Consider the following 26,158-nt stretch of genomic DNA (forward strand, 5'->3'; position numbering starts at 1 on the left):
GGGCAGACAGGCAGGAAGCTCTCCCTTGCATGGGGGATGTTTGGGGCAGGGGGTGTTTTCGTGAGGTTAGCAGCACCAAGGCGTCTATCCCCTTGCTCCCAGCAAAGTGCCTTTAAAACAAAGGAATGGGAAGGATCAAATTTTTAGGGGGTTGGATCAGACAGAAGAACTCCATCCAAGAGCTGTCCCCGTATCCCGGCCAGACCACGTCACCATGGCATGGCGTAGCATGGAGAGAGGAGCAGTGCAAGGAGAGCAAAGTCCCAACCAGGGACAAATATTAGTAAGGCTGGAAGAAGAAACAATGGTGGTGGTTTTGCAATTCACTGTGTCATCAAGGAAATAGCACAATGTGGGCTGCTGGCAAGGGCTGCCTGAGGCCAGGGTGCTCCATAACTACTCACTTGTCCCTGTGTATGTGGCCAAGTCTTCCCCCCACGTAAAGGACTTTTTATTTAGGTCCCCAGTGAAGAGATCCTTCAGTTTGAAAAGGGATTGTGGGGCTGGGAGGGTCAAGGTGCAGTTGTTTGCTGTGGCTGCAGAGCTCCTGGCACTGTGGCTGGGAGCCTGCGAGGTGCAGTGTGCCCTCACACCTTACCTGGATCATTTGCACCCCCAGGGTTATCAATGCCGAGAAGTCAGAGTTCAATGAGGACCAGGCAGCCTGCTGCCAGATCACTGTCCGGAGGAGAGAGCCGGGCCTGGAGGAGGACGAGGAATGGCTGATCCTGTGCTCCACGCAGGTATAGCCCTCAGGCAGGCTGTGCTCACGCTGCTGCCAGCCCTGGTCTGCTCCCAAGGGCCCAGCTACAGGAAACACTGGGTTGCCCCATCAGTTCTGCATGCCCACGTGCTGAAACCCTTCTTTGGACACATTTAGGGGACACATGTACCCAATGTCTGGCCAGCAAATACCCAGCTCTGCCCATACGTGCCATTTCTACTTGCATGGCCCATGACTTGAAGCATTTGAGGTTGTCCAAGCCCTTTACTTGGTGCCCTCACCTTTTCTGTACTTTCACCACTCTGCTTTCAAAGGCCAGTGTGTGTTGCCACCACTCAGGGACAGCAGCATGAGCCAGACACATGGGATGCTCTTACCTAGGACTGACTCTGCCTTGCCTCTTGTAACATGGTCCCATCTCGCCCAAAACACAGAGAAATAGAGCACGAGGGTGGGTGGCTGTGAATCCAGCTGCTAGAGCTCAGATGATGAGTCTGGCAGAGCAGCACATGGCATCACATGAGTTTGAGCTATGCAGGAGATAAGTGGTGGCAGGGAAGGGTAGCTGGGGTGGGAAAGCCGGGCAGAACACACACAGTGATTTCGTGGCTGTGAGCCTGCCATCTGTACCATCTCCTCAGACCCTGTCTTCCTCCTGTTTACTGTCTTGTCCGTCACTGCAGTTTCTGACTGGTTACTACTGGGCACTGTTTGATGGTCACGGTGGCCCAGAAGCTGCCATCATCGCCTCCAACTATTTGCACTACTGCATCAAGCAGAAGCTGGAAGAGGTTGTGGGAGGCATCACAGAGGCCCATCCCCCCATGCATCTCAGCGGGCGCTGCGTTTGCGACAGTGACCCCCAGTTTGTGGAGGAGAAGCACATCCATGCACAAGACCTGGTGGTGGGAGCCCTGGAGAATGCCTTCCAGGAGTGCGTGAGTACCCTGTGCAGGGCACCAGTCCTGCTTCCCCAGGCAATCAGTCTGTCCCTCCTCACTGCCTGGATGGGCGAGGTCTGCAGTTCTGCAGCTCATGGAGCAGGCAGGAACATCAAGCCAGATCTTTAAGCATGTTGAGATCACGCTGCCCAAGGTCTGCCTCAGATCTATTGCACATTAGCAATACTGACCCATTTCTCTATCTGCTAACCCAAAGCATCTCTGCTGAATTGCACTATGGGGGTACATTTCTTTAGGGCTAGACCATGGCTAATGTCACACTTGTACAGCACATACAAGTCTGAGATTTCCCTATGACACTCCTAAAGCGGTCCTTAGTCCAGTAGTAAGAGCTTTGTTAGCTGTACCAAACCAACACTGTCCTTCACCTTGCTGGTTCCCCACGGCCCATCTACAGTCAGTTTTGCTTCTGGATTTCTACTGGGAGGCATGAGGCAGCTGCAGAAATCAGCAGCTCCACTGATTCATTTTCCAAACTTGTTTAAACCAACAGGATGAAGTCATCGGCCAGGAGATGGAAGCTACGAACCAGATGGGAGGCTGCACTGCTCTGGCTGCTCTTTATTTCCAAGGAAAGCTGTATGTGGCTAACGCTGGGGACAGCAGGTGAGCCATAATAAAAGAGGGAAGCTGCTGGGGAATGAGAGCAGGGAGATAAGCAGAGTTTCCAGCATCTTGTTCTGGTTTCAGCTGGGATACAGTTAATTTGCTTCCTAGGAGCTGGTACAGTGCTGTGTTTTGGATTTAGCATGAGAGTAATATTGACAACATACAATGTTTTAGTTGTCACTGAGCAGTGCTTACACTAGATCAAGCACTTCCCAGTTTCTCACCCTGCTCCACCAGTGAGCGGGCTGGGGGTGCAAGAGGCTGGGAGAGGACATGGACAAGACAGCTGATCCAAAGTGTCAGAGCGAGCAGCAGCGTGGTGTGTAGCTACCTGCTGGGTTAAACCATGATACTTGTTTAATCCTAGGGAAGGTAAATGTGCAGCACAGCCATTCCCTCCTGCCTGCCCCAGGACCTGTTGGAAGAACGGGTGCTCTTGATGCCTCCCGGAAGGGTATTCAGATTTCAGGGGACTAATGCTGCCCAGCCATGGGGCATTGGGGTGTGGTGCAGCAGTAAGCTCAGCTTACTTAAGGGATCCTCAAGAACTTACTCACTGGGCCATAGCCCACCATTCTTCTAGCAGTGAGCTGTGTCATCATAAACCAGGCAAGATCAGGTCTTTGCTGCAGCAGTGCAACTGCAATGGAATTAAAATACACCAACATTTATGAACGTTTGTGGGTGCAGAGCTGTTCTCTGGCATTGCTCTGCTGCTGGTTACCCTCAGTCCCACATCTGGCTAACACTGGGGTTCACCACAGTAAGAGGAAACCTGCAGGGACAGACACAGCTCTTTGCTTCTTCCCCCTTGTAGGGCAATTCTTGTTCTGAAGGATAACATTGTGCCCATGAGCTGCGAGTTCACACCTGAGACAGAGAGGCAGCGAATCCAGCACTTGGTGAGTGACTCCTTCCGTGCATCAGAAAGTCCAGCTGCGAGTTTCCCACTGGGGGCTTGTAGCAAGGAGGACCACCAGCTTTCCTCAAAGGCCAGTGTGTGGCCAGAATGTCGTCTGGCACTGGGAACAAGATTCAACCAACAGCCTTTAGTATGGGAGATGCTCATGTCCTCCTTGGAATATGCTTTCCCAATTCTGTTCTCCATTCTGCTGCTGGGAGTGCCAGTCCAAAAGCAAAGTTTTGGTGCCCTACTGTGCTGAAGCAGAACCTGTCCGTCCTCACATCTTCTTTCCCTCCTCCAGGCTTTTCTTTTCCCCAAGCTTCTGGGTGGCGAGTTCGCACGTTTTGAGTTTCCACGGAGGTTGAAGGGAGATGATGTGGGGCAGAAAGTCCTGTACCGCGATTACTTCATGGAGGGCTGGTGAGTCCTTTCTGCCTCAGGCTGAGGCTGCATCACAGGGCAGCTTTACCTGCTCATAGTGAGGGGAGATGAAGGGAAAAGGGCCATGCCCCACTGGTGAGAGCAGTGGGCTTGATGGTGCAAAGCTGTGCCAGATGAAGCAAAGGATGCTGTGAGCAGCCTCGCCCATGACTGAAAGGCTGAGACCCTGGCAGAGCAGTTAGGGAACAGCCAAGATGGTCCTTCTGGGATCATACAAGGTGGGGCTGGTGCAGCGAGGTCCAGCCTGGTGCAGGTACAAGCTGGGGAGGAAGGGAAGAGGGGAAGAACAGCTGGGTATTCAGCAAAGGGTCATCTTCACCGCACCTGCTTCAGCAAGTCATCTTGCCCCTTCCTCAGTCAGCTGCCTGTGCATGGGGACAGCACAAGGCTTGAATCACAGCTCTGGCTAGGTTGTACTGTCAGGTCAGAGAAATCCCAAATAAGTAGTGACTTTTCTCTTCTAGGGGATACAAGACAGTGGAGAAAGCTGACCTCAAATACCCTCTTGTCCATGGTCATGGGAAACAGGTAGTTTAATGCTTTACATACCGGGAAGGCAGAGGCAAGTCTGCTGCGGGTCCTCAGTGTCCCTGTCACTCACTGTCACACTCTGGGGCTCTCCAGCATGGTGCAGTCCCACAGCCCTGATACAGCAGCTCCCTCTGCTAGAATCATGCTGCCTGTTAGTGTAAACCAGAGCCCTCCAGAGCAGAGGGCTTGCACACTCCTCCAGAGTACTTGCTAGCAGAGCAGACAGCCTTGAGTGGGGCTGCCTTTTCCTCATCTCCCCTTGCACACAAGAACTCATTTTCAGATGAGAACTTACTTCAGCATATGCAATTTGGACTGTCTCCTCCAACTCTAACTAGCACCTTTCCCACAAACCCTTTTCCTCAAGGAGAAGCCGAGAAAAGGAGCCTGTAGAGGGAAGGAGAAGACAGGGAGAAGCAATAACTGCACACATGCTGTGCCTGGGCTAGAGCAGAAAGCCCTATCACCTACTCCAGCACTACAACCCACATGCCAGCCCTTTTGCAAGGAGAAAGGACACCCCCTCCAGTTTCCTTCCTCACCACCCCAAATCAAGAGCAAATGCCACCATAAGTTTCCCAAGGCCTGTAGCATTACTCAAGAGTACATGTAACTCCAGGACATACCATGGGCCATCAGGAGCCATCCACATGCAGGCTGTCTCCACACTCACACACCATGATGGTTATTGCTTCTTATCACTCCTCCATCTCTGATGTCTCATGGGGCTGTTCTGGGTCATGCTTGGAGAAGCGTCCTGAAGGCAACACACGTTTCAGCCAGGACCAGCCACACATCAGCCTTTAAAGGTGTCATGTTCTTATGTTTCAGTACTGTTTTGCTCTGTTTGGGTCAGGCTCGCTTGCTGGGGACTCTGGCTGTTGCTCGAGGTCTGGGGGATCACCAGCTCAAAGTCATCGACACCAACATTGAAGTCAAGCCTTTCCTCTCCTGCATTCCCAAGGTCAGTCACAGCAGATGGGAAATGCAGTGTGGAATTAAACATGTTGCTCATCCTCTGTAGCACCCACCTTTTACAGACCTGGCAAGTCTCAGCCGTGTCCTTTTTCCATCCCCCATCCATCTCTCAGCATGCTGCCAGAGAATCCTTCAGACAAGAGGAATCTAGAAGCACAGCAGCAAGGGGATGTAAAACATCCAAAGCACCCTGGTCCCACTTTGTCATCTCTGGGAAAAGTCATCTCCTACCACTCTCATACATTGCAAGAACTGTCACTAATTTACTCCTGTGCTTTCCAGGTGAACGTATTTGACTTTGCTCAGCATGACATTAAGGAAGATGATGTCCTCATCATGGCAACTGATGGTCTTTGGGATGTTCTGTGCAACGAAGAGGTGGCCCATATGGTCAGGAGCTTCCTTGAAGAAAACAGGACAGATCCTCACAGGTAATGGCAGCTTTGCCATTGTTTTCCTTTCCAAAGAACCTGGTCAGACCAAAACCAGGCTGAGATTAGTCTGGTTCTAGGTCAGCTCCAGTATCACCAAGCACTCTGGAAACTGCATCCTGATCTTTCCCCATCCTAAAGAAACAAAGATAAAGCTGCTGTCTTAAAAAAAACCCTTCTATTTTGACAACAAAGCCACATCTCAATGATGTTCTTAAGGGAACAGTGATGTGTTAACTGAAAGATTGCATTTTTTTCACCTACAGATTTTCAAAACTGGCCAAGTGTTTGGTACGCAGAGCAAGAGGAAAGAAGAGAGGCCACCAGTGGATGCTGGATGACAGCCATGAGGCATCCTATGATGACATCTCTGCGTTTGTCATCCCACTGCACAACAGGGATGAGGACTGACTGTTAGCATGAGGCACAGGTTCTCTCTGTCCCCTGCTGTGGTGCTGTTCAGCATCAACCAGGACTGAGGGATTTCTGCTGTACACATACACTCTCTTCCAGTAAAACCATTTGTAGTGGAACCTGAAAATGCACAGCCAGAGCTTAGCAGAAGATCAACAAGAACATTAGCTCCTTACGAACATGCAAGAGAACATTGTGCAACAAAGCATTACCCTTACTCCTTTCTCATTGTTAGGCCAAGGAGAAATTGCAAAGGGGGCCACACAAGCTGTATGGTACTACTTCCACAATCTTTGCAGTACAGCGAGACTCAAATCTCTAGTGACCCTTCTCCCTTTTTGATATTGAAGAATGAAGATCAGTTGAGATTCATACAGTCTCCAGAGCTGCCCTTTAATCAGACTTGAACTACAGTGTGTAAAACTGGATGCATCAGCATCATAGCCATTTGCTGTAAAACAAGATGTACTGAAAACCCAGGAGCTGCTGCTGAGACAGTGTTGGGCATGGCCGTGCCTGCACAATGCCAATGCTGAGGCAGAGCCCAGACCTCTTGGGAAACCTGCCATCTCTAGGCAGAACCACCTCAAAACACAGGATGTTAGCAGATGAAACCACACACTGGCATACAGGAGGCTCCTGTGTAAAGATACGTGCCTTAATGTTATTTAAGAACATTTAAGTATATTGGTACGTAATGCAATGTACAGATTTCTGACAACTCCTAGTCTACACCACTTGCTTTCACTTTCTCCATTCAGGTAATTTCTGACAGCAAAGCTGGTTTTGTAGCATTAGCTTTAATGAGAACCAAAGTGTTTTAAGTTCATTGTGTAGTAGAAGAGCTCCGAGTAAAATAAAACCAGTTTGTTCAAATGTGTCTGCAGTGCTGCATCTCAAGTGCTTGCACTCATTACAGCAGGAACAGCAGAACAGGAACATGCCAGAGCTGTGCCTGGAACTCCTAGGATCTCCTTCTCAACCCGTTCATTAGCCAGGCAAATTCAGGTCTGGACAAGCTTCCTATCTCCCCAAGCCCTCACTTTGGTTTTCATTATTCATTACACAAGTTGCAAGATTCCCCGGTGAAGCAGACAAATCCCAGTGCATGTTTCAGTTCCACAAAGATGAAAAGTCCAAATAAAAATACTTCCCCATGCATCTTACTGCAGTTTTATTCCTGTCAGAGGTTTTACAGACCTGAGAAGGAGAAAAACAGCCTTAGAAAATCGCAGGGAGTTTTGCTTTGGATTTGTCTTTGCCAAAACCTGGTTGGTCACTCGAAGTGTTCCCTCAGCAGGACCACGCCATCTATTGACTAGGTGTCAATAGATAATTTCCTGCAGTGGGAGGCCTGGACCCAGGAATGAGGAGGCCTTTCAGCTGCCTGCTCGTGGTTCAAGGGATAAAACAAAACCCATTTCTCTCCAGTTTTGCTTTTCCCCCTGAAAGTTTAACCTGAAAACAATGCACAGGATTTTACCCATGTTATCTTGGTGCTGGCTGCTGACCCCCTTAACTGCTGCTGTAATTATATATACACACACACATTGACTTTAATGATCCAGGTCTCCTGTTACTCCAAACAGGGCAGCTATTTCCCCACTTTCCTGGTGAGAAAGGGCTCTGCTCTTCCCTCCAGACCACTGTCTTCCCTATCCTGACACATTCCTAGGCAAGAAAAACCTCTTTAAATGGACAATTTATGTTTGAATAGCTCACAAGTTCCACTACAGAGCTTCTGACTTTCCAAAATTAAGGAGCCTTTAAAAAACAAGTATGATTTTCCCATTACCCCTCTAAGAAACCAGCAAGTTGTACCACAGCAAACAAATGCAGAATTTACAGCACTCAAGGGATGTCTCTACAAAATATTTATTAACAGCCACAACACTGAATTCTCCACATACGTAGTATTTTGTGACAAAGCATAATTTGACTTTATGTATTTACACCCATCTGGCAGATACCACCCAGAAGTCAAACTCCCCACAACCAGCTCATGACCAAAGAGACCAGTTTCCAAAAGGCTCACCAGGATCCTCGCCCCTGACCCAAAACCAAGGTGAGGTCTCTTAAAGTGCAAAGGTAGTCAAGAGGCATTGGAAAAGATACACTGCTGCTTCCAAATTTGTTCACCCAGTTGTTGCTGTGTCCCCCCAGAGCAGGGGCTGGGACATGAACTGAGGACATGGCAGCCTCAATTAAAGAGAAATCTCTCAAAGATTAACTTCTGAGAAGAGAATTACACCCAAGATCTCCTACAGCCCAAGCAGATGTGGCTCAGCCACCACCGCTACGTATTTAGAGGTGGTCTCTTCAGTCACAATTCCACATTGTTCTGAAGAAAGATCTTCAGAGAAACACATGGACGCTAAAAGCCTTATTCACCTTTCCCATCTAATCTTCTAGCAACACATGATACTCCAGTTACCCGACAATACTTGGCACATTTCCCTGTTTTAAAGGCAGGTGGAAAACACTCAGTGCTACATCAACCAAACAAGATGCCTCTGTGGGCAGCAATTGGCCCTAGGAATGACTTAATTTTCAACTAGGCATTAATGCTGTGTTGTACACAAACCTGTAAATTTATTTTCATTCCCAAAAGCACTGATGTTCTTCAAGTATGTGTCCTCCTAGATCAGTCTTTTGCTCCTCCTTTTCTTTAAGATTTCATGCTGCAATGCACAATGTTTTACACCACGGCAAGTGGAAGATAGCTGAAGCATAGTCTTTAGACAAGTGCTCGAACCACATCAGCAAAGAGCATTTTTAGAATAAGACTTCCAAACGCTTCCCTGTCTGCTCACTTCCTCAAGCAACAGACTTGGTAAAACCCTGAAAGATGATTTGCTACTGAAAGTTTAACTCTTAAAATGCAATACAAACCCCAAATACCTGTAATGATACAAACCACTGCAAAATATGGCTGCTTACAGAAACACCAACAAAGGTAAAATAGCACCAAGCAGCCTGAAATGCAACAATACTGAGTTGAAGAGGCGGCTATGGAAAGCAGTCAACTGGGAGGACAGAGATGACCATCTCCCTTCCTGCTGGGCATTTATAGCTGACAGTGGGACAGCATGAATCTCATCTGCATGTCCAACAGCAGGCCTGTTTGGCAAGATGGAAAACATCAGTCCACCGTTCCCTTCCCTCCTTCAGTCTGGAGGATGGCAAACTAACACTGCAGAACTGTGCCATTAGGAATGGCTCTCAAATCATGTGGCAACATCAGCAGAGGCAAGCCACAGAGCCTGCGGAGGAGCTTCAACCACAGGAGTGATCCAAACATGAGGTTTACGGGAGTGGCCAGTGCCAGTCCTCCTGCCCACTGTCACAGAGGAACACTGCAACTCAGCACCCGCTGCTGCTTTAAAGGAACCAGCCGTGGAGAAATGGTCACTCCCCATCCCCAGCTCTTAGCACAGCACATTCCCACTGACAAGGGCTGTGGAGAAAAAATAAAAGAGAAGCAGCTCTCCTACAAGCTGATTGACTTTTCCAGGGAGACGTGCTCTGATTATACACAGGGCCCCACAGCTGAGATGAACTTTGCTGCAACAGGAAACATCCAGACAACCGACCCAAGGTAAAATGCTTGTGCATGGCTCTCCAGTAGACTGGCACTTGAGAGCAAGGAGAACATGCCCATTCCTCTGCCTGCCAACTTACCAGCATATTACATTTAGGAATGGCAAAAGCACACGACTGGGTGAGGGAAAGAATCGACTCTCCAAGCTGTGGTACAGCACATAAACCCAAGTCTGTTTGGAAAGGCAAGAACACAATGAATACAACATTTATGCCGAGCCTGTCCCAGCCTGCTGGCAGATGCATTAATCACTGCAGCGTTGCAGGAAAAGGAAACTGGAACCAGGCATGAAGACCAGCTTGCCAAGCTTTCCATGCCACTCGCCCACAATCCCCTCTGGCGCAGGGGAGCACGTCTCTTCCAGCTCTGTGCAGGCGTGTTCCTTGGAGCAGGGCCACAGCAAAGCAGAGTCAGCAGTCACAGGTAAAATCTGTAAAACTCAATTCTGAAGACACCATCTGCTAAAGGAAGCATTGCTCTTTCAGAGCTATCACCCAAAACCTGCAGGACCTGTAACAAAATGCATGAACTAACTGTATGTCAGTTTTATAAATGGGATGCAGGCCTATGCCAGGTGTGGGAAAAATTTAATGGGGCTTATTTACAAACCAGGTGGGGAAAACTGCACTGGTGGAGGTAAACAGCCTGGGCACCCCGCAATACTGGCCCACATCATTTTCTTTAATATCTAAAAGTAAAAAAATATGGCCCATTTCCACTGCCCTCCCCTCCCCCAGGTAATTACAAATAGGAACAGGCAAGATGATACATAAGGAAGATGCACAGGCAATCTGTGCTTTTAAGTCTCAGTTTGGTTTCTCCACCTTCCTGCTGACAGACTCCTTTATTGCTTGGGACACCAGCCGGACCTCATCAGCACTGTCTGTGCCCTCCAGGATGCTGGTACAGCAAACAGCAAGGAGGCTTTGGCAAGCTCTGGCAGTGGACAAAACCTGTATGGTTTGTTGCACACTAAATCACCAAATGAAAGGATGACAAGTTGTATCATATATATTTACAGTCACCCACTCTTCTGGTGCATGTTCCACTGCAAGAGAATCCAGTATCTGCTGTGTAAGTTGAAAACTGTCAGTGTTCACATTTGGCACAGAAGTAACTTCCCATCTGTGGACTGCAGTGGAACCAGAGATCCCAGATGTGAAAAACTTGCACTTATAAGAAGGAACTGCACATTCCACCTTGGAAGATCAATAGCCTTGTGCACTTACAGAAGGAAAACACACAATTACAGCTTAAAAAAAATGCCACAAACATTTTGTAAATAAAACAGACTTCATTGCTCTTAGAAATAATACTGTGTCAGTTCCAACTTCAGCTGAAGCCTGCTGGGCACGGACTGGAAGGTAAGGTCGTGTAGCATGCTGCTTTTGAACATGCTGGGAGGCCGAGTAGAGGAGTCCTTGCAAAGGAATGCGGCAAATCAAGGTAAGACATATGGAAACATACTCAAGAACAGGAATGCAGTCTAGGAGACTCAGGCAATTCCAATATTATGCTTGCAGTGATGTGCTGCTGTTAGCAGTATGGAAGTCATCTGCCAGCAGCTGCAGTGTAGGAATTAGTCGTCGATAGTTGGCAACCAGAAGGCCTACAGAAAAGGAAAGAAAAAACACCTCTTACAGAACAGAAATCTTTCCTACAGCACACTGCAGGAGCTGATCTCTGCTACCTTCTGCAAGCATACAAGGAGACTACCAAAGAGGCAGTAACTCTCTCCCAGCAGCTTAAAATCCCTGCATGTTCTCCAGAGCAAACCAGTCTTACATAAACTGAAAACACCAGCCATGTGCAGTGACCTAAAGAACTCGTACTTCTGCGTGTGCAATCACTCACTGTTCTGCTTTCATGTGTATGTTCAAACACTGGCTTGCCAGGTCTGCTGCCCCATGTACCTACTTGCCAGGTAAGGTGCAATCAAAGCATAACAGGCAGGGAACAGGGTCCTGGCTCTCATCGAAGTCCATGGAAATACCCATCAGTGGCACTGGGCCTTATTGCATCCATTGCTAAAAAGGTCAGCACCATATTGAGTAAGGAGGAACTTAAAACACTTTCCTTACCATATTGGAACATGCGCTAGCAAACGTCATGAATTTTGGATTGAACTGCAGACAAGTTATAGGGCCTGTGTGTTTCCCATCCAGCACAGCCACCTTCATCCCACTCTCCCCATTCCAAACGTGAATCTTCCCATCCTCTGAACCTGCAGGCAGGAGTGGAAAACAAGATAGTGAAGATACATGGGAGAGGCCAGCAGTGAAACTGAAGAACATTATGTTCTTTTCTGCCAGAGAACTGCAGGAACGAGCATGCCTCATCTTCATAGCTTAAGCTTAAAAACTATCACTAGGGCATTTACAAAAAGTCACTTGCGTTTACACACCTGTATCTAAACGGCAGTTTGTATCTTTGCACTGCAGACACTCAACTACACATCCCAGTGCAATGCTCTTCTGGTGAAGGGGTTAACAGCTACGGTCACCCAGAGGATAAGGAGAGCTGACAGCATCCAGCTGAGAGGGAAAGACCCTTGCCAAAGTGCATCAGTGTGCAAGAGGCCAAAAGCTGGTGCGAGAGTCATTGTTCACACAAGTTCTCAGTTCAGACACAGGAGATAAGTATTGCACTTGGTAGGCACAGAATCAAATCAAAGGCTTTACTGTTGAGGGTAATCACACTGCAATGCGCTAGACCAAATACCAGAAGCTTCATTGGAGATGTCAACTCTCCACATTGCTACAACAGAACAGGTTTTTTTCCCTTAAAATGGTGTTTTGTGAACTCTGAGGCTGGGGACTTAACATTTTTGTAACTCAATTCTTCTTTAGCCTCGTTTTAAATAAGATTACTAATAAAAAATGCAAGGAATTTTCTTCTGCTTCTGTAGTTATAGCCTTTCAGGGAGGAAATATTAAAAAGCACAAGCTATAACTTAACCACATGTAAAAACTGAACAGAAATAAGTGTTCTGGAACTTCCTCCACTATATAGTTTTCATTTGGGAGAGCACAACAGGAAGGTAAATACGTGCAATAAAGTGCTCTCCAGAGACAGACCCAACAAAGAACCCCACCCTTCTCTGCAACCAGGAAGTTCTCAGCTACAAGAAGAAAAAGAAGTTTTGCTAAGACCATCACTCATCCAGGAAAAATGAGGATCCAGATACCAATTACCACAGTTAAACATTTGATGTACCAGCCATATAAATAAGAACAAAAAAGAAGTGCTAGAAGAGGGCAGCACTACACGGATGCATCTGACCTGTGTTCACAGGTCCTGCTGGGCAGCAGAGTGCTTGAAATGCTTACCTTGGGGTGACCAACCAGCATCATCAGGCTTTACAGCAGCTGCAACTGCTTTTTGCCACCTATTTCACTCAGGAGTCCCTCTCCCTATAGGGGTGAGGAGGGGGCCTGGGCCAGAGGAATCATACACTGAGAGCCACGAGGCTGATGCTTACTGCTTCTATCAAGGTTATGCAGAGCTTGTTCTATGGGCAGGGCTTTACAAAAGCCACATGAACAAAATGCAGCTGCCCCACATGTCACTGGTGCAGGACTATCCCTGAGAACTGTACAAACACACCAGGCTACGAGACCCATCATCCAAGCACATCAGGCAGTGGAAGACGGACCACAACAGACAGCCCTGAAATGCTTTGAGGCAGGCCATGAGTGCATCCTGGCCACAGGATGAGGATCACTGACATAATTTATATGACAGGTCTCCACACATCACCACAGTTTGTTGGTTTCTTATCTTTTTTGGAATAGTATTCCTACATAAAGGAAAAACTAAAAGTCTTTTTGCAGGTGCATCTATATTCAGCCTAGAAAATGCTGAGTGAACTAACAAAACAAAACTGCCAATGTACGGAAAATTGACAGCTACATTGTATTATTTAAATATATTCTGCTTCCCACAGACAACTTTAGTCCTATGTAACACACCTAATTTCAGAGCACTGAAATTCTTTCCAAGAGGAATTATCTTACCTATCATGATGAACTGAGAGTCTGGTGTGAATGATGCCTCCAGTGTGACAGCCTTACTATTGTTATAACCCTGTGATACGAAACAGGAGAATATGTAGTGAAGAGTGTGTCCACAGTCACCCCACAACGAAAGGGCACCTGCACCCAAAACTGACACCAAATTTCAAGCAGGTAGCCCAGGCAGCATGCTCACCCCAAATGTATGCAGGACAGCTCCTTTAAAAGCATCAATCAGCCGAATGAACCCTCCATTAGTTGATATGAGGATGAGTTTGCCATCGTTACTGAACTTCAGGCCTGTCCACTCACAAGTTCGATCATACTGCATCTTAAACGTAGCAAATGGCCCCTTCAAAAGAAAAACGGGAAATAGGATGCAGACTCTGCATGCTTTGCTGTTAAGGGGCTGATTTTAGCCTTTAGCAGAGGAAACAGTTGGACTTTTCAATTATTTAGTATTTATAGATACTTAGTATTTAGTTCTAAGATACCAAAGGAAAGTGTCATAGTGAAAAGATGCCGCTGCATGTGTAATATTCAAAGTATGAATCCACAGTTTCCACAGCCACAGTGAGAGCCACAGTGGGGTGTTTCAACATCCAACAATCCCATACTCTATAACACATTCAACAGCAGAAATTAATTTAAAGTAGGATGTTTTCACACGAGGGTGCTAAGTGAGGTTAGAGAAAGAGCTTAAGCCAGTGCTATTGTCATCCAACTTTTTGAAACCCATGGAACTAACTAAGCTTAGTGCTCAGCCAGTTCAGCTGCCAACCAATTATAGCTTTCTTTGAAATTTCCATTCTTTCTGCCAATCTCTGCTAGTGTTCTTCCAGAAAAAGCAGTAAGGAAAACATAACAAACCCCAAATCACAACAACAACAACAAAAAGCCTAAACAAGAGTCTGGAACAGGTTAAAGACTTAGCAGAAGTAAACTTTAACATTGGTTCAAGAATGGGTTTCAGGATTTGGTGACAGCATGTATTCTTTTCTGTCTGAGAGACATGTACTGTTAAGCAGCTACGACAGACAGTAAGCTGGGGTAAAGAAATCCAGCCTCTGTGCACTGAGTTTAGACTATTTCTTGCAAGCTAAAAAGCGTAAGAAGTCAAGTTAGCGCAGCTTACTTTGTCAAAAGAACGGAGATCATAAAGCTTCACCATTTCAGAATTGACTCCAGCAGCAAAAATCAACCCTTCTGGGTCAAAAGAACACACAGGCTTCCCCTGGAGATGCATTAAACCCTAGAAACCAACAGTAGTCCAAATTATTTTGTGAAACTGATACATTTCTATCATCACCCTTCGAGCCCACTGTGAGCAGGACAGCAGCCTGTGGGTTGAACATCTGGATTTCAATTGTAAATATTAAGGTTTTACAAAGGTTCAGAATTCAGCTTCTCAAAAAGCAAGTCTGACTACTTCAGGCCACCATATGGAGCTTCCAGTTTGCTGCAATGATAAAGTTTACATTAGAACTAATCGAGACCTCATTTGAGCTCACATCCACCCAAAAAGTACCCAGAGAAGGGAGGATGATGCGGCTGAATCACTAACCACACCAGACAGCACCACAAAACACTGCTGCTGGGACTGACATCAATGCTCTACCAATGATGGTTGTGAAGGAGGGGAAAAAAAGATAATTTGAAAGCAAGTACAAACAGCCCCAGTGAGCATCACTGCTGAACTCTCCCCACCTGTTTAATGAAAACTCGAGCCTGCTGGAAGCCAACACATCTTACATATTAAAATTGACAGATTACTATCAGTGCTTATTTTTAATGTTAATTTTTCTGTAACTCACATAGTAAAAAAGACTTGAGAAAATTTGGTAAAGGCAACAAGATATGTGAATTTGTATCTTGACTGGCAGGTCTGTGTGTATAAGCCAAATGTCTTTATGTAACTGTATGAACATAAATGTATTGTTGATTTAAACAAAGATCTGATCTTATTTAAGAAGCTTCTGCATTTCTGAAATACTATGCTTCTCTAGAGACATTAGTACTACTCTCCTCCCAGTTGAAGCCAGTTTTCCCTGTGATGTCTTGAGGGCTGGGCAATAAGCTAGCCAGTACTCGGGGCCCTTGCAAATGGGACATCTCTGGATTGCCGATGACATTTCCAGGCAGTACGGCTGCCATCTCATGGGCAGACTGAAAATTACAAGTGACACTTCCTCAACCGATTTCCCAAACTTTGCAGAATGCAGCTTCCAGTCACAAATCCTAGTTTTACCACTCTTAAAACTACAGGCATTAGCATAAATCACAGAACTGTTACTGAATTTACAAACCCTGTCTCATCTGTAGCAACTCTGAGTCTGAGGTTCATCCTAAGGGAAACTTTCACAATGGCATTAAAGGCATAGTCCCAGAAAAAGGCACAATTAACATTTCTTGTCAGAAAGACCTTGGTGTGGTTTTAAAAACGATAAAACCATTTTGTAAGAAATACAACCTTTTTTTCCTGTTGCATTTACAGTTACACCATCTGGAATAAGTAAACAGTCTTCTTTCATTAGCAAAACGGTCCTAATGAGAGGAAAATGAGAGCACACCACTATATAGAATAGTTAGGGTTGGAAAGGACCTTAAGATCATCTAGTTCCACCCCCCCTGCCATAGGCAGGCACACAACACCCTAGACTATGTTACCCAAGGCTCTGTCCAACCTGGCCTTAAACACTGCCAGGGATGGAGCATTTATTTCATTTCTCTGGGCAACCCATTCCAGTGCTTCACCACCCTCACAGTAAGGAACGTCTTCTATCTAACCTGAACTCCCTGTTTAAGTCTGAACCTGTTACATGTTGTCCTATCACTACAGTCCCTCTCCAGCATCCTGTAGGCCCCCTTCAGATACTGGAAGGCTGCCATGTTGTCTCCATGCAGCTTCTCTTCTCCAAGCTGAACAGCCCCAACTTTCTCACCCTGTCTTCGTACAAGAGGTGCTCAAGTCCCCTTATCCTCACGGCTCTCTTCTAGACTTGCTCCAACAGCTCCATGTCCTTCTTATGTTGAGGACACCAGAACTGTACACAATACTCCAAGTGAAGTCCCATGAGCTCTGAGTAGAGGGCAGAATCTCCTCTTTCAACCTGCTGGTCACGCTTCTTTTCATGTAGCCCAGGATACGGTTGGCTTTCTGGGCTCTGAGTGCACATAGCTTATCACCAGTAAAAGGCAGAGATTCTAATCCTAGTCTTTCACTCCTTCCCCTGCTGCTAGCTCTGGTACTTTTCTCAGCCCACACAAGCCTGCTTCCACTTAACAATGTAAAGTATTCCAGCAAAATAAGGAAATAAAAACAAAAGGCAGTTTTGCCTTGCTAGAAAGTTCAATCTGTTCACAAACAATAAAGGTGATGCAAGGAGGGGTAGACTATCTGGCTGCTGTATTACCTTAGACGATTAATTTCTTCATGTTTCATTGCATCAAGGCATCAATTTTAAACACACACTATAAACACTCAGGTAAGATGCATTCCTAACCCAAGAGAGATGCTGAGGTAGAGAGAACACTCTCTGCAAAGGGTAGCAGCCTGACAACACCCAGCTCTCCTCTTGTTTCATCAGCTGTGGGTGTTATTTCCTGTTCTTCCCAGCACCTCTCCACAAAGCCATAGGTAAAAGCAAGTGGTGTTACACAATGCAACATGCAGATTTCTGATCCAGGTTCCCTCAGCATTCCAGGAAGGTGTCAACACTAAACCAGCAACAGACATTTCTGGCAGTATTTCTGTTTTATAACAAGCACATGTCCATTTTTCAACTTTCTAACTGAAAATGAAACATGCTATGTACATGAATTTGATATCCTACCTGGCAATTTGGAGAGCGGAGATCCCAAAGTCGAATAGTTTTATCAAGGGATCCAGAAATGAAAGTGTCATCCACTGGAGACATTGAAAGAGCAACAACTCTGCAACACAGAAGACCACATGCATCAGAGACACACAAAAGAAGTAAAGAGAACACCACCTACCCCAACAGCTGTGTACAAGCTTGTAATTGCCATGAACACAAAGCAAAAACTGGAGTGAACTGAATGTAAAATAACTCAAGCTCATTACAATCACTATTTCAACTTCTCCTGCACTGCCTCCAAGCCACGTCTTACCTTTTTGTATGCCCCGGGAAATAGCGAATATATTTGTTGTCATGCAGGGAGAGGTATCGGATTGTATCTGAAACCAGAAACAAACCATAAGCTTCATTACACCACAAATCCAACATTATCTCGAAGTGGTCACGCAGTAAACTTGCTTCCCACACAGTTATCTTCCCACAGTGAGTAAGTTTGGTCATTTGATTTCAAGTCAGACTTTCAAACAGAATCAAGTTAGAAACAGACATAAACCAACTTGTTTTTCAAGGCAAAAATGGAAATCAGGCACCAGAAAAAGATACTTTCCACAGTCTGAATTCATAATACATCTTAAACATAAACTGTCAGGTGATTTATGCAAGTCAATTTCAAAGTTGCTAAAGTTTAAGTACCAGGACATTTTATTCCATCATTTCACAAAATTGGGAGTATCAAATTATTAAGTTGTTACTACCAGCATTTTATTTGTTTTGCACACAGCCTGAATCTTGCTGTCTTATCTATGTCTCCAAGTAAACAGCAAGCACAGGTAATATGTGAATGTGCATTTAGCCAAGAGAAGATAAAACATGAACTTCAAAGCCAGGACAAGGCTGACAATCAACAGCTTCACACATTCTCTGCACCTAGAGCAGCTAAGCTTTAAGAGGAGGACAGAGGAGTAATCTAAAGCTTAGACCACTTAAAGCAATCTTAAAAACATACTCAGTACATCAGAGCAGCACATTTCTCAAGGGATAATTTTATTGAGTACAGATGAACATACCAAGAGTAGCCTGCAACTTTAGAAGATGCTGTTGAGACCTTCTCCCAAGATTAAAAGAAAGGAAACAATTATTAAAGCCCAGAAGCCACTTTTTAATCTTTATGTGCAGATGCCTCTGAGTGATGAAACGTGAAGAGCACAACTTAAACCTCAAAGCAGCACCAGCAAAATCCTTTCTCACACTAGTTGGAGGACACTGTTGGAAGGAAGAGATTGGCATTTTGCACCTGCACTAGACAGTGACAAGAGACTCCATACTGGTGGAACAAGCCCTGCTGGAGCTCCACAGATAAACTGAGGGAAAGGGACATTTTTACCTTTGACTTGGAAGAACAAGAGCCAACAGGATGCAATATGCTCAGAGCACTCTTGTACTCATACAGGCTCCTGTGTTTAGAAGTTTTTGAAAGGCTCATTTAGCGCATTTAGTTTCTCTGAAAAAAACAAGTGGTTTTTTTTTGCCTGAGGGTTCACATGAAGCTGACAGCACAGTTCTAGGCCACCCTCCTGTATCTGACAAGAAAACTAAAGTTGACTGATCAAACTGGAAACACGATGCTGGTGACACACCATCCTGAAAGGCTCTAAGTGACCTGAGGTGACTGTCCAAACCACAAACCCCCAACACAGCATCACATCCCATCACAGCCAGACCCAACATTCTTCAAGCCTGTTATTAGAACACATCTCTAGTTTTTCCTGCAAGAACTGTCATTACCTGAAGTATCCATGCAGAACTTCATCTTCCTTGCTAAAGAGGAAGCACTGGGGGACTGCGATCCTTTGTCAGCCTGTTTGTTGGCAGTGCTCTGTCCCAGGCAAGGCAGTGGCCTGTACAGTTATCTCCTGTACCGGGTGGTATCATAGACCCTCAAACTGTACAAACTACTACCTCAGCCTGGAATCAGGCAAGAGGAACTGGGTTCAAAGATCTTGAGGAAACCTTCAGAAGTAGAACTCCAACACATGAAATGCTTGCAGCAAGCAACAGCACTCCTGTAACATGCTCCTGGGTTAATTTTCTCCCCTGATAACTCTGTATCATGTTGAATTCAATGCATATTGCCCAAGACTGCATGCATTAGGGACCACAGAGTATGTGGACCCCTTCAGAACACACTGCTGGTTTTATTAGGCTTATGGTTCTTAACAACAACAAATACTTTCACAGTCTTTTTCTTTTCTTCTAATCAAGCATTTATCATAATGGAACCGTGCGGGATGAAGCATCTTAAGTTTTAGCTCCTGAAAGGCTTACCAGGGCCTATAAACAAAAATTAAGAACTCAAAATGGCATTAAAAATGCTTCATTAAATGGTTGTTATTTAATTGTAAATTAGAGCTAAGTCAGAAATGTGGCATAAAAGTAATGAATTAATAAAAATGATAGTAAGTAGGCTGTGAAACAGACTAAAAAGGCAAGTGTTTCATGTCACACTTCTAATCCTTTCACACCATTAAATCCAATTCCATTGGAAACTCCTTTGTTCCTCTAGTTTTAGGACCAGCTTCTTCTAGTTTCACCTGACTTCCTAACTCTTAACTTCCATCTGCTCTAAACTCATATTTCTTTAACTTCCTCAAGTAACCCAGTACACACCACAAGGCACCAGTATCTCAACTATCAAGATCCATCTCTGCAAAGGAAAAATCAAAACCAAACTGCTATTACAGAAATGATTGAGAGTTTACAAATACAGTGTTAAAACCCATTTGTAAAGTGCTGTGCTAAGAAACTTGTTCACTGGAAAACTCCGAGATCGACTAGAGCAAACAAAACTGAGCCACAATTTGAAATGAACGTGAGCTGTTCCCAACCTTAAGAAGAATTAGTGTAGCTATCATTGTGAACGGTGTCAGTTCTTAAATTTGAATTTTAGATTAAACTGAAATAGGTTAATAGAGAACCTGTCACAAGCTCTACAAGCCCTTCAATGTCACCAATTTACAGAGCGTCACAGTCACTGACTGGGTAGATATAGCATGAAAATGGGTGTTCTGCCTATTACATGCAAGAAACATTAACAGAAGCAAAGACAATCTCAGAAGAGCTCTGTGACCTCCTTCTTCCAGGTTTGCCGGTGATCTGCTGAGCTGCCTGAACTTCCTGCCCTCCCTTCCTCTGCAGTCGACTTGTGTGTGCACCAGAGCTACAATGTGTAGCCCACCTTCTGCCACATACCCCTTTTGCCTCATTTTGCATGTAAGAAATTAAGGCTGATGGCACTGGTATCAAACAGCAAAGTGAACAATAGTATATCACACTAATAATGTTTAATCCCTTAGTTATTGCAGCAATGAACAAAACTCACATCAGCATGCTCGAGGGAATATCAGAGCTGTGTATTACAGTTGAGCATTAATTCCTCTGTTTCTGACAGTGCGTTTATCAGTGATAAGTTGTTATAACTTTTTCCCCAGCTTTTTAGAGCTATTTATCCGGGCATGTAGTTTTAAGTGTAAGGAGATGAAAAAGATTCAACTCCAGTGGATCACTTACCATCTATTTTGTTGGAGCTGTACACGACAGTGTTGGCAGCATGTGTGTACCTGATGAGGTCCACTCCATACTTCTTACTGTACAGTGTTCTCTTTGGTCTGTCAGAAGGAAGCAGAAATAATTGTGCTCACTGTAACAAAAAGCTCAAACTCACCACATTAACAATACCTGTTTTCACTGAGCTATTACAAGATTGTTTCAAGTAGTCAGATATTTTTATACAAAGAAAGAAAAGCTTTTGTATTGGATTCTCAAACAAGCACCTTGGTGCTTTTCTCTAAGACTATCCCTAGGCTTGAGGTTCTCTCTAACACCTGCAAAATGCACTTATGTGTATCCTCCAAAAATTCTTTTTCCCATGATGTTTACTGTAAAAAGAACACAAGGAGGTAGCATGTCAGGCAGCACTGCCTCATCATTCCCTTCCCACCCAAATCTCTCGTTCATCTGCTACTTATTTTAGATAACAATAATTTGTGTGTCTGTTCTATTTTACTTCAAAACCGATAACAGCAGGTCTCATTCAGGATAGGGCTTCTCAGTATTAACACAAACACATATATATACCAGTAGTCTATAAAAGCAATGGTAACACAGAGATTCTCAGACTGCTGGAGAATTATACTCATATCCAACCTTAATTAAAGCATGCAACAGCATGAAAGACATTCTAGTGAGAGTGAAGACAACATAGAGCTGGATTTGTATGGGTCTGGTAAACAAGTGATGCACTTGTACTAGAAATTCAAACTGCAAATAAACTTAGAGGCAGCTGGTTAATAAGAGTATCTTGCAGCAGCAGCAGCGCCTGTTTAAGCAGTGCAAGGTCTCTACCAGCCTCCTTTCCTTTTCTTCTCAACTCAGATAAGCACAGAGGTTTCAAAGCTGAGCAGTGAACCAAAAGGGGTACTGATCAACACCAGAAAGCATACAATCTCTTCCGGCAGTTATTTTTAATCCAGAAATTCATAACTCTGGTTATTACACCAGCCCACAGAATATTTTACCAACACAAACCAAAGACAACAGCATTGAAATGGAAACAAATAGCAGGAGCGGTTTAAATCAATACTGCTGCCAAGAGAAAAGTTTATCAGACTACACCCTCAGACAAGGTATTTCTAAAATGATCAACTTTTTCTTGATTTCATTAGCCTCAAACTGACACACTCAAACAAGAGCATGAGTTGGAGACTTCTCAGATCAGAACAGAAAAAGGCATTAATTCTTAAAGATTCATTCTTAACCAGCAGAAGCCACAGGGCTTTGACTTCAAACGAACTTGCTGGGGACAAGCTTTCATTAGCTGAAAGCCAACACAGCACATGTAGTAAAACTCCATACACCACCTGTACGACTCAGGCCAAATCTCAACAGATTCTTCTCCAGTTCCTCCAGTAGATTCTTAAATCAATTTTCAGATGCAAACATGCTATAAACTGAAAGCAACACATCAAATGTAAATGTAGACACCAAAGTTCTGTAACGTTATGCCTGCCACACTTCCCAATGCTGCTCTCTGCAGTTACCAACTATGCTGTTGACTAAATTGCAAAAAAAAAACCAACCAAAAAAACCCAAACACCACCAAAACGCCAACCAGCCTCGAAACATACTAAAAGACTCTCATGCCTAGTCTGGCTCTTCCTCATCTGTGAGAAATTTAAAGCTGAGAAGCTCAGAAAATAGAGACTGACAGATGGACAAAAGCACATTTACCAAAAAGAAGGAAAGAAAGAACTTCTGTGTTTTAAGAAAGGTGAAGTTTTCATGTAAGCTGATACAAGCAGAAGCATGTTACTTCACACACGACTGACTGCCTGTTTCCAATCCACCACTTAAAAACACAAACAAGAAAATCAAGCTTCACATATTTTTAAGCAAATCACAAAACATAACCCCAAGTTTAAGGTTAATGCAGCCAGCACACCTGAAACCAAACAATACTGCCAAAAAGTCCTTCATAAGATCACAGACAGAAATGCTATACAGACAGAATAGAACACAGTAGAGGTTTGTAATATTACTTGGGCAACTCTGCTCAGTGAGAAACATACACACCTTAATTCATTGCCCTTAAGTAACAGAAACTGATAAAAGCCTTGATGGATTACATGTAAGTTAAGACAACCTTTGATGACACATGTAAATCACACATGTATAAAAAAAATAATAAATATAAACATATACATTATATACTAAAATACAAGCTAAGCCTCTTTGCCAGATCACCATGATGTCATTCCAGGGTGGCAAATTTGCAGCAAGGAGCCTCCTGCTCCCAGCCTCAAGGACTGCTGTACATCCCAGCACACAATTCCATTCTAAAAGCTTTCAGAATTCATTCCTGAGCACAACAGCCCCAGGTAAGCCTCTGTGTTATGCTTATGTAGAGCCAGCCTACTGTGGAGATAGTTAGTGAAGCAGAATGGGTTAAAAATAATAACAATTTAGTTGTTTACACATTTTGAACTAGACACGGAATCTCCAAAACTATCAAATGCTCGTTAAGAAGCAGGACTAATTTTTCAAGTTTGTCGCCTCAACTCAGAATATATATGATAAGGGAATTTGTGTTTCAAGGAGATTATCATGTCCTGTCAGCCCTTGGCTATGCATCACTGTTTAAATTGTTCTGACACTTTCAGAAACTGAAATTCACTGAGATGGGGCTTGGCCATACTGGTAACAACTCTTGTAGCTGTATGGCTCATTTTGGTACAGCAAAGCGAAACCAACTAGATAAGGGTGTACCTAAAGCATAACCAAACAGTTACATTTTAATTCTACCTGCAGAGTTGCTCATTAACAGGAAAACAAACAGAACAAGGAAATCTTGCCACTTTCACATGGCAAAAGTGTTATCATTCAGTCCATTTGATGAAGCAGGGCATCTTCTACTGAGACCCAGCAAGCAGGGTATTTCCTCCTGGCCATTATGTTCACTAGCAAATTGCATATTGAAAGTGAGTTTCAGGCCCTTGAAATGGTGACTTAAGAAAAAAAACCAAAACAACCAGCACCCCATAACCATAAACTTTAGGCCTGGAACTGCTAAATTCCACCATATTACAAAGCTCATTCACATATTTGATTTTTTGTCTCTACGCAAATCTCCAGTGACAAAATAATTCACATTTAAAACTTTCCAGGTGAGAGAAAAAGCAGGTCCTGCATCCCAAATACCTCTAAAAATCACAGCTGCACTTTTAAGTCAATTGATAGTACGTGAGAAACTTTCAAATTAATTTTATAACCACCAGAGAAACACCTCTTGCAGCAGGGGTTACCTTGATGAAACTACTCTAGTTGCCCTGTAGCACTGCAGCATCGACCATCGATCTTCTGCATTTAACTTAATTAAAGCAAGCCCTCTGCCTGCAGAGCATATAGCAGGTCTAGACAGAGACAGGGATGAAAGCAGCAAATGCCTCCCAACCCATCAAACTGTTCTTTAAGAGTTTGAAAGGGGAAAACCAATCAATACCATCTGCATTAACATCACTCTGTCCTTCGACTACCATATACAGTTAGGATCTAGAACACAACCCATTGCAGACACCGTATGTATAAAGTTACCTGGTCTTACATAAAGCAAAATTGAATCATTTAAAGTGAGTTCACTCTATCAGATGGGGAACACAAACAACTTTAAGGTGTAAAGCAAGCAAACTAAATAGAAGTGTAAAATAACAGATAATAAGTGGTCTACAAAATTAGGAGAGCACGCAGGATGCAATCTTTCAAACACAGCAAGAATGATGCCTTGGCCTGCTTGAGAAAGCAGGAGGATTAGGAATACCTGGTTTACTAAAAAAATAGTGACACTGACACATCTACCACTTGGCACTCCCAAGCCATTTCTTCTTCATTCCTGCATTACCCTGCCCACTCTATTCCCTCTCCTGCAGTACACATGCTTGGTTTTCTTTCACTTTCTGTATGTGTGACCTAATCTTTAAAAAAAATCACCTCAGAATTACATCTCTTGACCAAGCAGCACATGAAAATGAAAACTTAAAAGTATTTAAAGCAGCCAAATGCATACCTGTACCAACTGAGAAAGGTTTTAATAGAATAATGACATCATTTGGCTCAGTTTGTTCCAACTCTGATAGAATACAAATGCCTTTCGCACACTTTCCAAGACATCAACTGCAAGTGCTACTTGTGGCCTTATTTGCACTTTTTTCTCCTCTGAACAAGAGCACCATATCACAAGTGCTGTGCAAGTTTCTGGGGGTTTATCTGTTGAGCAGGATGAGCATCATGTTATCAATGAAAAAAGAAAGACAAAGTGGGCAACTCTGTTCAGTGAGAAATATACACGCCTTAATTCATTGCCCTCAAGTAACAGAAACTGATAACGCTCTGATGAATTACCTGTAAGTTAAGACAACCTTTGAAAACACATGTAAATCACATGTATTTTAGTTGTGCTTTATGGATCAAAACACAACTAGAGAAAAGGATTTAAACCAGAGAGGACCACCTTTACCTGCAACAGATAAAGGTGATCAACAGTGATGTTCCCAGATATCACTTTGGAACTAGTTTGAAGTAAAACACCATCGAGTTTTCCGAAGTTACAATAAACACACACCACACCATCTTCAGCTTTTGGCTTAAAACATTTATGCAAGAAATTACAGACTAATAAGGTTGTTTAAAATGGCACATCTGTAGACTGCTCAGAGAAACTCCTTCAATTTTAATTAGTGAGGCTTAAACCCAGAGAAGCCCAAGATGTCGGTTTGCCTATCTCTACCCCCTCCCCCCCCCCGAAGCCTGGAAATGTGATCATTTAGCCCCTTCAGCTAAACCACTATTTAGTTCTCATGGCAGTGAACTCTTGGGAAATTACCATCGCCGGCTCCAGCCACATCCCTGGCTCCAGCCTACCGGAGGTAAAAGGCACAGAAACCCTCAGCGCAGACAAAACCACGCTGCTCCCATCCTTGCGCCCCAATTTAACCGTTTATACCACCCTCCTTTCGCTCCGCCGCATCAGACATCGCTGCCGTTTCACTTAAAAACCTACACTAAAAATCAACAGAAGAAAAGGCTACAACTCGCACCGCTCACCGTACCGCTTACCGGCCAGAACTGACACGCCGGTGAGGAGCCGGGCATAGCTTCTCCCCGAACGCCGCAAAGGGCACCCG

The 26,158-nt window shown here is 44.4% G+C and overlaps 2 protein-coding genes across 2 annotated transcripts; one reads left to right on the forward strand and one right to left on the reverse strand.

Annotated features, from left to right (window-relative positions):
• Positions 1-619: 619 nt before the first annotated feature.
• PPM1M (protein phosphatase, Mg2+/Mn2+ dependent, 1M) lies at positions 620-5,991 on the forward strand (the record flags this gene model as incomplete). The annotated part of the gene is made up of 9 exons (XM_010012466.1): positions 620-743; positions 1,408-1,662; positions 2,180-2,292; positions 3,113-3,197; positions 3,501-3,619; positions 4,105-4,168; positions 5,028-5,135; positions 5,432-5,580; positions 5,847-5,991. Coding segments are annotated over 9 exons (1,162 nt in total), but the record flags the coding sequence as incomplete, so codon positions are not given.
• A 4,271-nt stretch (positions 5,992-10,262) lies between these two features.
• Positions 10,263-26,008, reverse strand: WDR82 (WD repeat domain 82). Its single transcript, XM_010012467.1, has 10 exons — positions 25,978-26,008; positions 25,079-25,190; positions 20,994-21,091; positions 17,740-17,806; positions 17,442-17,541; positions 14,744-14,860; positions 13,805-13,960; positions 13,612-13,681; positions 11,677-11,819; positions 10,263-11,204 (listed from the first exon to the last, which is right to left on the reverse strand). Exons 1-10 carry the CDS (start codon positions 26,006-26,008, stop codon positions 11,175-11,177), a joined length of 924 nt encoding a protein of 307 aa, XP_010010769.1. The 3' UTR covers positions 10,263-11,174.
• Between the last annotated feature and the right edge of the window lie 150 nt (positions 26,009-26,158).

This window comes from Nestor notabilis, unplaced genomic scaffold (genome assembly GCF_000696875.1).
Source record: "Nestor notabilis isolate BGI_N333 unplaced genomic scaffold, ASM69687v1 scaffold4774, whole genome shotgun sequence".
NCBI classification, from domain to species: domain Eukaryota; kingdom Metazoa; phylum Chordata; class Aves; order Psittaciformes; family Psittacidae; genus Nestor; species Nestor notabilis.